We start from the raw sequence: 14,420 nt of genomic DNA, 5'->3' as shown, positions 1-14,420 counted from the left end.
TAGAAGCGTCCGTTATATTTTATATGATTAAGTAGTAGTTGTTGTTGTAGTGTTACATGGTGCGTGGTGCCCTTGTTCGTCTAGATTAGTTCAGGAACGTGACCCTCAACGTCGATAACGTTACCTATGTTGACCCCACTGCCGGTAGATAGCCGCACGAATCTTTTGTTGCTAGGTTTTCTCATTGGCACTGTGTTTCCGTTACCGTTACCGTTGCCGCCGTTGAGCTTGTTGTCGTTGTTATTGTCAGTGTTCTCGGCACCAGTTGCCGCTTGCTCGTTTGGATGGCGATGCACCCAATTGTATTCCTCTCCTTCCTTGACGGGGACAAAATCGTCACTCGAAGAGCTGGAGGTGGACATGCCGTACTGGTTCGTCTGAGGCAATTCTACCACCGTATTCAATGAGCCCTTCGGGTATGAGGTCGTCTTCATGTTATTGCTGCTATCGCTATTCGGTGGGTTAGTCCAGAAAACAGAATCCCTCAAACCCAATGATGACTTACGTGGATCCTTAGGAATGTGCTCGTCCGTTTTTAACTTCGTGTTCATCAACTCCTCCGTGGAAACAGTGTTCAAAGAAGCCATACTAGCCCTGTTGCTCCTCCCCAAATTGTCAGATCCGTGGTACTCTGGATTGTGCCTCCAAGATTGTCTACTGGCGGGAGCGGTGTCCATATAGAACGATGAAGTCCTGTTGAATGGATCAATCAACTGCGATTTCTTCCTGTTGTCCTTTGTTTCCTCCAGCAGGTGCTCTCTGGAAGAACTCATGTTTACGCTAGGTAGCATACCCTCGTTTAGACTTAGTGCGGAGTTTTGCTTCTCTTGGCCATCGAAACTGCTATCCGTTTCAGAACCAAGCGACTTACCGTCCGATTTGTTACTGCCGTCGTCGAATGGGTTTTCCAACGATGTGACGGGCATTTGGTTTGGTTTGTTGGCAGGATTGTTGATATCGGGTTTGCTGATAGCATGTGGCATTTTCTCTGTATCATTGAAATCTTTCATGTTAGCGTCTCCTCCTCTTCTGCGCCTCCAAAATAATAAGAATATCACCAAGCACACAATGATCACCACAACAGGTATCGCGACACCACATGCAATGGCAACGGTCTTTTTATTAGACGCACCTTTGGACTTATTTTGCAGGTTTAGCGGTTGCCCAAATGCACTGGTACTAGTGGATGCAAGGCTGGATGAGGAACTAGAACTGGAGGACGAAGACACGGTGGATGAGGAGGAGCTTCTGATGGAAGAAACAGAGCTACTGTTGTGGTACGACGATGTTTGGCTGTGTGACGAAATGGTATGGTTCAATGACGACGTGTGGTTGTGGTGAGTTGTTGTGTTACCATCTATGCCCCGAATGGTAAAGTTCAGGGTCTGGCTTATAGACCTCTCTTTCCCGATTACATCGATTTGAATGGAATCGAAATCCTCTGGGACGGAGCCGATAAACGTTAGGTTGTCCGACTGATAGTTTAACCAGCTGTTCCCAGAAAACGTGACGGATACATTAGTAGCGGATACGTTGGTGAAGATTGAGTCCGGAATCTTATATTGAAACCATTCATTTCGAGTCGCATTCACATCTGGTAGCGAGGAGCTGCTGAAAATATTGACTGATGTAGAGTTTACGTTGAAGTTCAAGTACACAACGTCCCCATACTTATCAGCGATTGCTAAAGCAAAAATTTTTGAGTCACTGTCGTCATTCTCAGACACTTGGCCCGTGATTTCCGTCTCATTGGCGAGTTGCACCCACGTTGGGTTGTTCACAATAAAGACGGACCCGATGTCCTCCGATTTAATAGGACTACCATCCAGGTATACGGTGTCCATGGGCACACTATAGTTGAAGTTGCCATTGCTATCGGCTTCTAGCGAGATTGTTTTGTTAGCCAGCGATGTTGTTAACTGATGCGCGCCGAGGACTATGTTGAACGGTATCACCAAGCTGCTGAAACCCTCGATCTCTGTAGCAATGAGCACCATGTCGTAGTATATTTCAGGCGCTATCTGAGAGTTCACATATGGTGTCCTGCCATTGAACTCCAGATTAGTCGGGTCGAAGAATATCCAGTTGGGTAGGGGAGCGTTGTACAGCGCAGTCCTGCCAGCGAACTGCTTTATCTGGTCGTAGTTGTTGAAGAAATCAGTTTTAAAACTGATATCCACATTCTCGCCCTGTGAGACGACTAGTCCGTCCTTCCCGTTTGTATTACCATATTGGGCTAAGAACTTTAGCAGATCAAAATTCTCCGCGTTAAGGGACAGTTCTGATGACTGAGAGACCACCAATTGGTAAGTCTCGTTAAGCGCGATGTTGTCCACCGGGTCGGTACCTTCCAAGACAATGTTGAAATAGTATGGTACACTTTCACCATTGTCCAGCACACTACTTGGAGGAACACCTGAAAATGTCCTTGAATCACCGCTAAAGCTTAGCCAGTCAGGGAGACTGTGTGCAGTATATGATATTTGAGACGCCGTGTCTGCGTTGGACTTATACGTGTCGTTCGATATTTGGAAATTGAATGCTTCGTTTACTCTTGCGATTGGGGGGAACTGCTTTCCTATGGGATACGCCTCGTAGGGTGCGGCGCGCGCAAACGATATTAGTTTGGCCTGGACCAGCAGAAAGAACAGCAGGGGCAGCCGTATGAGCATACCAATACTCGAGGTATATTTATAACTGTGGGCGATATTGTTGCAATTGAGACGCATTGATACTGGTTAAGTGGCAATGTTAACTATCTCCCAAAAGCGACAAGTTAATCCTTGTCTGCGTTGGGGAGGGAAAGAAAGAGAACAATCTCTTACAATCTCTTAGCCCTGCGAGGACACGCTTATATTTAAAACAAAAATGAATCCTGTTGCAAGAATTGGAGTGCATCGGAAAACTTGTAAAGGTCAATTTAGACCAACATTTGGCGGTTCTTTTCCCAAAACGAGCACCATGCCCACTACAAGAGGAAAGTTAATTGACCTCAGAAAGCCACATGAAACACCAATTGTCCAACGCACTAAGACGACCCGCACGATTCTTTCGGACGCCAAAAATTAACTTCAAAAAAAATAAAAAATAGACGAGAAAAAGAGATTCGTGTCAGTTTTTACTAATCGGGTAATTCCCCACGAAAAGACGCGTTTCGAGGTGCGTTCTCTCAATCTGTTGCAGTCTTCCTATAAATAACGACACGCGAAATGTCGACACAACATGGTGTGGTGTTGGTTGTCTGCTCTTTTCTTTGAGAGCGTACTGTGGCTGTAAAAGTGCTTTGTCGTGATGAGCTCTTGCCCTCTTAACCTTCTTCTTTCTCTCTGTCTTACTATACAATACACACAGATATTTTATAAATGGGATGGTGAAGAAGGGCGGCGGTGCTGACTTACATGTTGGAACGGTTTGCGGTCCTTGGTTTCGCACGGATAATGTTATCCACTCTTAGTAGAACCTCGGCGGCCTCGGATGCAGAACTCACAACGGCCCGTTTCAGTTTATAACTTTCGACAATGCCCAGTTCTCTCACGTCGACGATAGTACCGTTGTTCAGATCGAGACCTGACGTAGAAATACCATTGTAGATGCTAGATCTCAGCTTAGAGACCAGTTCGCTGCTGTCGTAACCGGCGTTGTCGGCCAGGATGGTGGGCAGTTGCCTCAAAGCGCGTGCGAAGGACTCGACAGCCATCGACTTCTTCCCGTCAACATTTTGGGCCTCCGTGTCGACAGCTTTAGACATGATCATCTCGGAGCAGCCGGCACCTAGGACCGTTCTTGTTTCCTTTGTTGTTTGCGATAGAACGGATAGTGCATCGTGCAAGGATCTCTCGGCTTCATCAAGAACCTGGTCTGTGGCACCTCTTAGAACGATGGTACACGCTTCACCAACTTTACAGCCGCTAAATTTTAAAAACGTACTCTCACCAATCATAATCTCTTCGATGAATTTACATTCCCCAAGCTTGCACTTCTCTGGTTCATCGAATGTGGAGACCACTTCACCACCAGTTACAAGGGCTAACCTCTCGACACCTTCAAAGTCGGCATGTTCGATGGAGTTGATGCCCAAGTCGGTGAACATCTGTTCTGGGTAGTCATAGATCAACTGTCTGTTCACAAACGTGTTGATCCCGAACTTGGAAATCTTGTTGATTTTCTCCTTCATCTTGTTGCGCTCGGCCTTCTCAAGGTCTGCCAGTTTGCTAGTCGAATCCACTTTGAATTTTGTCCCAAAAATCTTGACTTTATCCGTATCCAAAGACGTATTCGCTACGAGTATCTTAGCATTTTCGATCTTCTTGGGCTGATTGTTACCAAACTTCTTGGCCAAAATGAACCCTTCGTCCAGGAAGGAATCGGACAGTTTGCCACCTAAAATCTTGATAATTTGAACATGTTCCAAGTTGGTTGACCCCTTCAGTCTTAATATAGCGTCGGTAGCCAGCTTCGCAAAGTGTTCCTTATCTTGAGATAGAATCTTCGAGGACAAAGTGGTCTTGGCAATCTGTAGCAAGTCCTTGTAAAACGCTTTCTGGTTTGACGAGTTGTCGATGGCTGCCTTCTCTAGAGCCTCCAACGCCGCCTTCGACCCAATTCTGTAACCTTCTATGATGGTCTGGGGATGGATCTTGTACTGGTCAATCAACTTCTCTGCCTCCCTCAACAATTCGGCGCTCAGCACCGTGACACTGGTGGTACCATCACCGACCTCATCGTCTTGCACCTTTGAGATATTCACCAGGACTTTCGCGGCGGGATTGTCCAACGGAATTGCTTTCAAGATGGTCGCACCGTCGTTAGTTACCATTGCAGAGTCACTCGATGCACTTTGTAACAGCTTGTCCATACCTTTAGGGCCCAGAGTCGACTTGATCAAGTCACCCACTGCAATCGCACCAACAAAGGACGACATACGAGCATTTTCGGCCCTTTCCTCTGTAACCTGGTCGCCAAAGATATTCATACTCATGATGATCTGTCTCCGCGTCTTGTTACTCCAACGATTCGAGTTGTATTACCACTTGAACCGCCTGTTCAATATCGTGCAAGGCCTTCACTATAAAGTTCTCTTCGTTAAGTTGACGAAAAATTTTATCTTCCGGGTAAAATTATTACTACATGAGGAAGAAGCAAGGGACAGAAGCCTGGAGGACACCACAGCATTGGTCCAGGTTAACCTCGCCGTAGCTCGTGCTTGGTGTCGGTAAATCTCCTGTTCACACTCAATTGAGGGACAAGTCTTCTCTTTTTTATTCCATTTTTGTACGGATTATATATGTTTATGTATTTACTCGGTAAGAATACCGAAATGGTCCCTCACAACGTTTGGGGAGGTAGCTGATTCATTCACCTCTTACCGCATTCGTGGCAAACGTCACTGCCTCGGACAGCAACTCAGATTCATCTTTACTCACTAACTTCATGTCACATAATTCATCAAATAGTACCTTACACTGGGACAAGTATGCGATCGACTGGTCGAATTGTTCGGTTAGATTAGGGACACACTTATAGGTGCTAAATTCGGTAGAGACTAATGCCAGTGCGTCGTGCTTGATGTTACCGTTATGCAGGTACTTTTGTAGAAAAAATTCGACCATCATGGACATAACTGTGTTTGGTAGCGATCTCTTGAAGGGCATGTGGTAGACGATTTCGCTTTGCCATTCGTGGTTCTGTAGGCTCAATTTGTCAAACTCGTTCGCCGTCAGCGAGGAGACCACGAGGGATTCAAACAGATCGTTCAGGTTATCGTTGACAAAGTCCAGATGTTCTCTGAAGGTCAAGGTCTTTTTGTCAATTGGGCCGTGGTATATGGCTGTTGGTTTCTGGTCAACTTGGAATAGGGTCAGCAAGCGGGTTAAGGCAAGAATGTATTTGGATTCTTGTGGGTACGATCTTAGCGTGTGGTCAGACAATGATGACCGAACACTTGGCGTGAAATCTTGGGAGATCGACAACACTTTTGTCTTCAAGAAGACTAGTAAGATAAACAATTTCCCCACGAAGTCACTCTCTGCTCCAAGGTTGCCTAGTTTCAAAAATGCGCGACCCCACTGGTTTGGCGTCAACGATTTTTCGCCAAAGTCAAAGTCGAAAAATTCCAGTTGAATCAACAGTCTTAGGAAGTTAGTAGACAGCAAGTCGAAGGCAGAGTTGATTTTTTGGTCCACTGGGACAGAGTTGGGGAACACGACTTGGTCAGATATAAACTCCTTTGATAAATCTTCAGTGCTTAACAGTAACTTCACAAACTCAGAAACGCTGAATGGTGTCGTTTTCGCGTTGTTCGTTTTAATGATTATGTGGTTCAGTTGTTCGAACACCGATGGCGAGGTTCTGTTAGTCAACGCTACTTTATTTTCTGGGGAGAACCACTTCACCTGTACGATTGGTTTCATTTGGAAGTATCTGTTTATGTTTTGAGTCAGCAAGTTGATTTCCTTATTCTTGAACAGCTCCACGGATTTCGCGATCAGCTCCCTGTAAGAGTTCGAGGATCCGCCGTCCAATGGTGGCTCCTCTGGGTAGACGCCCGTGGTGATTGCATCGAACAGCTTTCCAGAGATCAACCCTAGAGACTTGTAGTAGTAGTATTCATCCGGTAGTCGTTGGCCGATTATGTCATGAACGTCGCGTGGGATCGGGAACGTTTTGTCATCCGCTGCTGCCAAATTCGTAGATCCCTCCTGTGAATCTGAGCGGTCCTTCACAGACGCCATATTTTCGTTAGACTGTCTATGTTCTGAGTTTGCGGAGGGTTTGCGGCTTTCCTCCATGTGTTCCCTGGATGGGTCTATAGTGTAGACGTCGACTCTGCCAGAGCTGAAAAGGACGGGCATATATTTCAACGAGGAGACCCCCTTCTCGTACTTGTCCACCTCCTGGACAGCTCCACCTTGAGCGTTGCTGGACAGCTGGTACGCGTAGAAATTGGTGCCCGTATTCAAGACCATCTCCAAGGAGATTTCGAACAGTTTGTTGCTTGGGTATATCTGCAGCGGGGGTAACACGGATGGCTGCAGATCGTTACCGACCGCCATGCAAATGTCAATAAACTCCTCGCTCGAAACATGGAAGTCCTTCAGCACCCTTGCTCTGTCGATGAACCGGAAGTCCTTGTTGGGGAACTCCATTCCGAGGATGAATCTGTCGACGTTAGACAGCATCAAACAGTCTGTGGGCCCATATATGGCGTCAATGAATCCACTCGACAGCAAGTATGACAGCTGGATCCAAGAGCAGTAAGGGGCCACTTGGTAGACGATCTGATGCTCAATGAAATAGTCGATCAGATCCGACTGAAACTTCTTGAGCTCGATGATCGCCTGGTACCTGAAGGGTTCCTGTGGTTGCAGTGGCTGGTCAATGTACGTGCTCTGGTTGTTGTTCAGCAAGTTGCTCCACTGGGTCCAAGCCTTGTGTCTCTGAGCAAGCATCAGCTCCTTTGCGGACCTCGAGGCCTGTGACCCTGATGGGGTGATACTGCTCGCGGCGGCTACCTCCTTAGCAAGCGCCGTAAAGTGGCTGTTCGCCGCCAACTGGTTAGCAGTCCCCGATCCGTTGAACACGAAAACGGGAGTAATGTTGCTCTCTTTAAAGATCTTGAGGTCGCTCTCCAGGTACATCTTCAAACTGATGGGGAACCCGCCAATGGCGTCCAAAAACTGCTCTTTCTTGGTGGTCAGCAACCGGGAGACATAGTGGTTCACGTCAATCCCCAGAGTGGTATTCTTCAACGAATCAATAGGGTACGATCCAACGAGCCCCCTTTCAAACAAAAACAGCTCCAGCGACTGAATTGGCATCACTATACGTTCCAGATATGTTCAAATCAAGCTAAAAGACAAAGAAACCAAGAAAGAAAAGGGACAGAAGAAAACAACGGGATAAAACACACAGCACTCACTAACTCACTAACTCAATCGCCCACTCCACTGCTCCTCCAACTCGCACAGCAAGCAACAACAGCACCAGGTTTGCATCTTCATCCACATCTACACCTTCAAACCTTCGAGAAATTGCAAAATATTTCACTGCGGGGCGTTTACCCGGTTGCTCGGAAAAACTCTTCTAGACGAGTCGAAAGCAACTTCTCGAGGGTCCCATCACACTCACGCTCTCACTCTCTCTCTTGATGCAGTTGCGTAGACCGTGTTCACGAGAGCTACTTGGGAGTTTTATCTGTGTTAGTGCAACTCTCTTTGGGTCAATTGAGCAGTTTGTATCCCGGTTGTATACCTGTATTCAGTCGCCAAGAAAATGAGAGGAAACTATTTGTACAGTTGCCTCACGGCAGTCGTGCTGCTCGTGTCGTCCGTGCTGGGTGCCACAGTGGAACAGTTTGCCGCAGAGGTTGCGAAAAGCGGGCATAATATCATCCAATTGACCGACTCGAACTATAAGAAGTGGCTCGGTGGGACGCACAAAGTGCCTCGCGGTGCCAACGTCCTCGCGCTGTTCACGACCACGGCTCTCGAATTCGGCTGCCAGACGTGTCTCAAGTTCGAGGCGGAGTACGACGCCCTGGTCCAGTCCTGGTTCAATGATCACCCTGGCGGTGTCTCCAAAGAGGACCCGGAAAAGGCGCTGTTCTTCGTCAAAGTGTCAGTGATGAAACCAGGGCAGATCCCCAACGCGTTCAAGTATTTCAATCTCGAACACATTCCAAAACTGCTCTTCTTCCCAGCTGGTGGAAGGATCGACGACTATCAATCGCTCGACTTGCCCCAAGAGGAGGGCACCATGAGAGTGACGTACCTGATCACCGCGTTGAAGGGTGCCATCGGTATATCTGACTACCAACTGTACGTACCCACAGACTGGTCCTCCATCGGAGTCACCATGTTTGCCGTGTTCGCCCTCGTCTACTTGGTCAGGAAACACTACGCGTTCCTCGGTACTCTCCTTGCATCGCGCGCTCTGTGGGCTGTCTGTTCTGTCGCCTTCATCATTTTGATGATCAGCGGGTACATGTTCAACAAGATCAGGGGCGTGCCCCTCGCTGGATCTGGCCCACACGGAGAGGTTGTATACATTTTGGAAAACGAGTTCCAATCACAGTACGGTATCGAGACACAGATATTGGCCGTCTTCTACGGCTTGCTTGCCGCACTGGTTGTCGGTTTAAGCATGGGTATTCCAAAACTGAACAACTACTACCAGAGAAGAAGCGACGGGACTTTCATCGTTGCCGTCGCGAGCATCGTGTTGGCTGTCGCAGTGTACATGTTTTTCGCTGCGTATACAAACGTGTACAGCACAAAACAAGGGGGATACCCATTTAAACTGTTCAAAGTCTCGGCGTTATTTTAAATAGTTGTTACATATCTTAGTAGTAAATTGGTCCGGCGACCGCACGACTAAAAAGAACGGCGGTGGAGAATAATCCATAACTTAGAGGAGAAAAGCATACTCCCCTATGGGAGGGTATCGCATCATAAAACTAAAATTCAGTGTCAGCTTCTGTCTCATTGACCCCTTCCTTTTTACCCTTGCCTTTCCCAAGTTTACCAACGTGGAATATGCCCTTCCCAATTTTCCCAACGGCACCAATACCCGTGTTCACAACTGTGGTCCCAGCTTTGAGTCCCGTGCCGAGCCCTTTAGTTGTGACTTCTGCAGTTTTCGTTTGACGCTCAGGTGCACGAGCAGTCACGTATTTTGCACTGAACGAGAACTCAAGGTGTAACATACCACCATCTTGGCCTTCATACGTCACAGGAACATCCATCGGGGTAGTCCCTTCGGGTTTGACATCGGCCAGGTTGACCACTGCAGTACCAATTGCATCGTCACCTGACGCCATATCCCAATCCATCACGCGAATGCGCAATGTATCGTTGACACGGTTCGTGATCGGGAAAGTAGCAGCCTCGTTCCATACCGGATTCAGTGTCTTCTTCTCCACGTGAGTCTTGAAGATAGCATTCTTTTCATCGTTTATGAAGAACTTCAAGTATGGATCTGAGTAACCATTGGTATCCGCTGACGTTAGGTTATCAGCATTCTTGGCCAATACAGTCAATTCCCCAGAGTTGGTGATCAAATCTGACTGTGGTAATTCTTTGACATCAATTGGGAACCATTGAACCTGAACCAACAATTTACCACCACCTTCACCAGACATCTGCACGATGGAAGGTCTATGGTAACAACCCTTAATTAGTTCTGCAGTGGCCAACGATACTTCACATAAGCACGATTCGCCCTTACTGGCGTTTGGATTTTCCGTTACTCTGAAGGTAGTCATAGAATAATCTAGCTCTTTGATTGCCACGTCACCAGTCCAACCGTTACTTATAACAGCACTGTTCATCCGAGGACTGGTGAACCTTGAGTGGTTGTTACCATCAAAGAATGCTTGTACGTATACTCCTGGTTGAGGAACCGTACCGTCCAGAACAGAAACTGCCAGAACACCTGATTTGTGGTCCATTAACTCATTCAACTCGAGTTTCTTTTTCTGTTTCAGAATTTGGTCCATCTCTTCGACCACAAGCTTTTCTTCTTCGAGTTTCTGACGTTCCACCTCGGTGAGCTTTTTGGCATTGTCCTTATGCTCGTCCACAAACTGTCTCTTTTTCTCAAGCTTCTTGGCTTCCTCCATTTCTTCCAGTGTTAGAACTGGCAACGTAGGGTAAAATGAAAGGTAATAAGTCAAATTCCCTCTTGGACCTTTCTTTGTAATCAGACGGCCAGTCCTTGGAGATTTGTCAATGCATTCCTCATATTCGTTATCTTTATTCTTGTGGAAAAGGTCCTGGACGTCGATGTTGAATTTACCGACACTACGATCTTTCCTAGAAGTCTCTACATCCATAACTTCCAATGTGATTCTTTGGTTTGGAGATGTGACAGCCACATATATAGATTGGTTCCAGACTGGGCTTAGTGTGCCCTTCCTGTCCTCAGTTCTCCCTCTCGAAGTACCGTTAACTAAGACTTTAGTGTATGGGCCGATCTTACCAATCTTCTCCAAGTTCAACAAGTTGTCTGCCCTGTTAATGAATACTCTAAGTACACCGATAGGTGGGGTGTAGGCAATTGAATTGTTACCGAAGTCCAGTCTTACTGGTCTCCAGTATGTCGATACCTTCAAAGCTCCCTTTGTACCTCTTAATGGGATCTGCTTCTTGTCAATTTCACTTCTATCAATCAGATCGTTCAAACTTTGCATAACAGCTGTGACGACATTGTTCTTTGAGTCCTTGACAACGAATCTGTATCTTGTCTTACGGCGATCTGGGATAATGGATTCGAATTCGTCACCAAACTTGATAACCTCCGAGGAAGAACCCTTGCTTGTTTTGCCGATAAATTTGGCATTCATGTATACATCAACCGAGTAGCTTTCCTTCTTCTTCTCCTCGGCAATACCTTCGATGTCGTCAAGAACGATCTTAGCAATACCAGTGTTCAAGTCCGGCATTTCCTCCACTGTACCATCGGGCAAACTTCTGGCTTGTAATGTTGGGAAGAACTTGAGATCGAAAACTAGTTCACCAACTGGCTTTGAGTTTCTTAAAAACTGCTCCTTGATATCGCGCTGATTGGGGTTGTCATACAATGAGTTCATATTGAACTCTATTCTACCAATCTTCTTATCCTTTAGTTTGCTTCTCTTGTCCATAACACTAATGGTCAAAGGCACAGTGTACGAGCTCAACAGCACGAATAAAGTTTCATTCCATATTGGGTTGAGTGTATCTCTCACTGTTCTCGTTTGACCGACCTTCTTGTTATCTAGCTCGAAACATAAGTATGGATCCACAGATTGGTTCAAAACATTAGTACCGGTCTTCAAATCGGTGGCCTTCTTAATTGTTATCTCCACAATACCGATCGAGACGTTAGAGTCTGATAATAAAGTTGGTATGTTCAGTTGAAGAGAGAAGGGGGGCAACAAAATGGGTCCCATGTACTTATTAGCCATCAATTTGATGAAGCTGGTGAGCCCTGGGAAGGACATAAGCTCCCAATTAAAGATGGAATTACCAAAGACAGTAGCCACAAAATCAATATCTGGTACCTCCAGTAGCTGCAAGTTGACCGTTTCCACGTGAGGGAACGCAGTCATCAACGTGAACCGAACTCTTGCCTTGGCCTTAAATGCGAGTTCGGAGACTGTTACCGAGGGTGTCATACCGAACATTTTCGCTTTGACCATGACCTCCTCGTTAACGTAATTCCGCACTTGCTTAGCGGTCATGTCTGATAGGTCGTGAGGGGTAAAGGATAAGATCCAGTCCATAACAACGACGTCTGGAGCTGTGTTCAAAAATGTCTTGGCAGCCTCGACTCTAGGTGGTTTCACACCAACGGTAAATTTGTCGATCCATATGGCAGTGATAAACGATGGTATAGCTGTATTTGTAGCTAGAATTTCGTTAACTTGCTCGACGACCATCTGTGATACCGAGGGTTCCAATATGGGCCAGTATTTGTCCAAAAACGAGTTCAACCATTCAAAGGATTCGTAATCGTTTTCAATTTTCTGTACTGTAAACTCCTTCTGCACCAAGTCTCTGATCGACCCTCTGTATTTTTTGGCAGATGTCCTGTAAAACAATGTAGATACTACAATAACGAAGAAAACTGGAGCTAGCGAAAACTTAAAGTAACCGAGGAAAAAGGACAGGAACCCACCTAAGAAAATGATCCCAACGAAATGGTACCAGTCACCGTACACTGCATCTGGCAAAACGTTATCAAGCAGAGTATCCTTTGTCAAATCTAGCAGTTCATCCTCCGCCGTCAACTCATCTTTCTCCTCCCAGTTCCCTGTTTGTTGCCAGCCGATATACGAAGTATCTTTCCTCTGCCTGTTTGCTGAATCACCGGTCCCCGCCTTCGAGGCTTTCTTTTCCGAAATGTTTGCACTTGTCTTTGCCTTCTTCAAACTGCTCCCCCCCATACGTTCTTCACTCTGATTGCTTGCGATATTTGAATCTGTCGCCGATGCGCTAGCGTCGTGACCTTTGTCAGCCACAGCTGAATTAGCATCTTCTTTGGCGACCATCCTTACCTGCTCTCTTCAACCTCGAGACAGCGTCAAATATGGAATATGTGGTTAGTAAAAGCGATTCTAGTTGCTTCGTTTCGTCTTCAATTCAACAGTTCACTCTCTCTCCCTTCCTTCCCCCCTCTTATTACAAAAAATATATACTGTCAAACGAGAAATCCGTCTATTAAAACTGAACAGAAACAAGAGACAAAAAATTAAGGGCGTGCTAAAACGGAAATGGAGTTGAAAGTTGTTAGCAGGCAAGAGAGTGGGAACGGGGCGGGTAAGCTCATCAATCACTCTGTACGGCAGGCACCGATTCTCCGGATCACCGTCCTCCGACAGGCCCGTCCGTATGTCAAGAGAATGAATGGCTCGAAGTGCGTTAAGAAGTTTTGCCGGTTTTGGAGCCCGGCGGGTTGTGTTTCAAAATGACCACATGAGACTGGCAAGCGGTGATTTTTTTGTTCTGAATTTCTCATGTAGGTGTAACTCTTACGAAAAAATCGCCGGGACCAATTATCCACCGTACTCTGGCGCTTGTGTGTATGTTTTGTTATTCTTTTCCTTTCTTTCCCCCTCCCTTGGTAAAGTGAATTTAAAGCTATTTTTATTTTCTCCTTAGCATCCCCACCAGCTCCCGTAGTTGACGAGCATTTAAAACACCTGCAACGCTACGGGCGCGGCTCTGCCATGCCAGTATTGCGAAGGAACCGTGGGAACCGTGGGAACCGTGGGAACCGTGGGAAGTTTTATTACATATTCACGGTTTGAATATTAGTTGTTCCGGGTGTAGTATTGTCAGACCCTTTCTATTGTACGGGGAAGAGGGGGGCGGGTGGGGCGCAATGGAAGCGGAAGGCCTTGCTCTTTTGTTTTTTAATCTTCCGTTGGTAGTTTTTCCGAGATAAAAAGAAAAGAGGAACAAAAAGGAAGCCGTGGGACCGGAAAAATTGTAACCCCGTACCCGCACCCGCACAGACCCCTGTGGGTGCGGGAAAAACTGAGTATGGAGTACAGAAGGACATTTTGATTCTGTGCGCAGCACAAGGCCAGATCTGGAAATTGCCACATGAGCTGTTAAGTATGCACCTACTGACTGACGGCACGGATACAATGTTGTTTGTTTTCTCCAGTCCCGTTAGTTGCTGTTGCTTTCTTTCCTCCTTTTTTTGTTGGGTTCGTTTCTCATCTCCAAATATGCATGGACGCCCGAAAAAAAATAGTAATTCGTTTACATGTATCTTGCCAATTGCAACAACCTGTAACTTACCACCGGTTCCAAACGTGGCATCTTCTAACGTGCCAGAAGAATTGTTAGCAATGGAGAAAGAGGCATTCGTTGTTCTTTTCTCATTGAGAGCCGTCCCGGAATTTGGATAAAGGCAAATAGGAGAACTATTTG

General features: G+C 46.4%; 5 protein-coding genes across 5 annotated transcripts; 1 reads left to right on the top strand and 4 right to left on the bottom strand.

The window, feature by feature from the left end:
- Positions 1–80: 80 nt before the first annotated feature.
- AXL2 (Axl2p) lies at positions 81–2,729 on the bottom strand (the record flags this gene model as incomplete). The annotated part of the gene is made up of 1 exon (XM_022608148.1): positions 81–2,729. One exon carries the CDS (start codon positions 2,727–2,729, stop codon positions 81–83), a length of 2,649 nt encoding a protein of 882 aa, XP_022464673.1.
- A 665-nt stretch (positions 2,730–3,394) lies between these two features.
- Positions 3,395–4,978, bottom strand: CCT2 (chaperonin-containing T-complex subunit CCT2; the record flags this gene model as incomplete). Its single annotated transcript, XM_022608147.1, has 1 exon — positions 3,395–4,978. One exon carries the CDS (start codon positions 4,976–4,978, stop codon positions 3,395–3,397), a length of 1,584 nt encoding a protein of 527 aa, XP_022464672.1.
- A 373-nt stretch (positions 4,979–5,351) lies between these two features.
- MKT1 (Mkt1p) lies at positions 5,352–7,817 on the bottom strand (the record flags this gene model as incomplete). Its single annotated transcript, XM_022608146.1, has 1 exon — positions 5,352–7,817. One exon carries the CDS (start codon positions 7,815–7,817, stop codon positions 5,352–5,354), a length of 2,466 nt encoding a protein of 821 aa, XP_022464671.1.
- A 454-nt stretch (positions 7,818–8,271) lies between these two features.
- On the top strand, positions 8,272–9,324 carry OST3 (dolichyl-diphosphooligosaccharide--protein glycotransferase OST3; the record flags this gene model as incomplete). Its single annotated transcript, XM_022608145.1, has 1 exon — positions 8,272–9,324. One exon carries the CDS (start codon positions 8,272–8,274, stop codon positions 9,322–9,324), a length of 1,053 nt encoding a protein of 350 aa, XP_022464670.1.
- A 130-nt stretch (positions 9,325–9,454) lies between these two features.
- On the bottom strand, positions 9,455–13,030 carry KNAG0E01610 (uncharacterized protein; the record flags this gene model as incomplete). The annotated part of the gene is made up of 1 exon (XM_022608144.1): positions 9,455–13,030. The coding sequence occupies one exon, from the start codon at positions 13,028–13,030 to the stop codon at positions 9,455–9,457; it is 3,576 nt and encodes a 1,191-aa protein (XP_022464669.1).
- Between the last annotated feature and the right edge of the window lie 1,390 nt (positions 13,031–14,420).

Source organism: Huiozyma naganishii, chromosome 5 (assembly GCF_000348985.1).
Source record: "Huiozyma naganishii CBS 8797 chromosome 5, complete genome".
NCBI lineage: Eukaryota > Fungi > Ascomycota > Saccharomycetes > Saccharomycetales > Saccharomycetaceae > Huiozyma > Huiozyma naganishii.
This window is presented reverse-complemented; position numbering and strand designations above follow the sequence as displayed.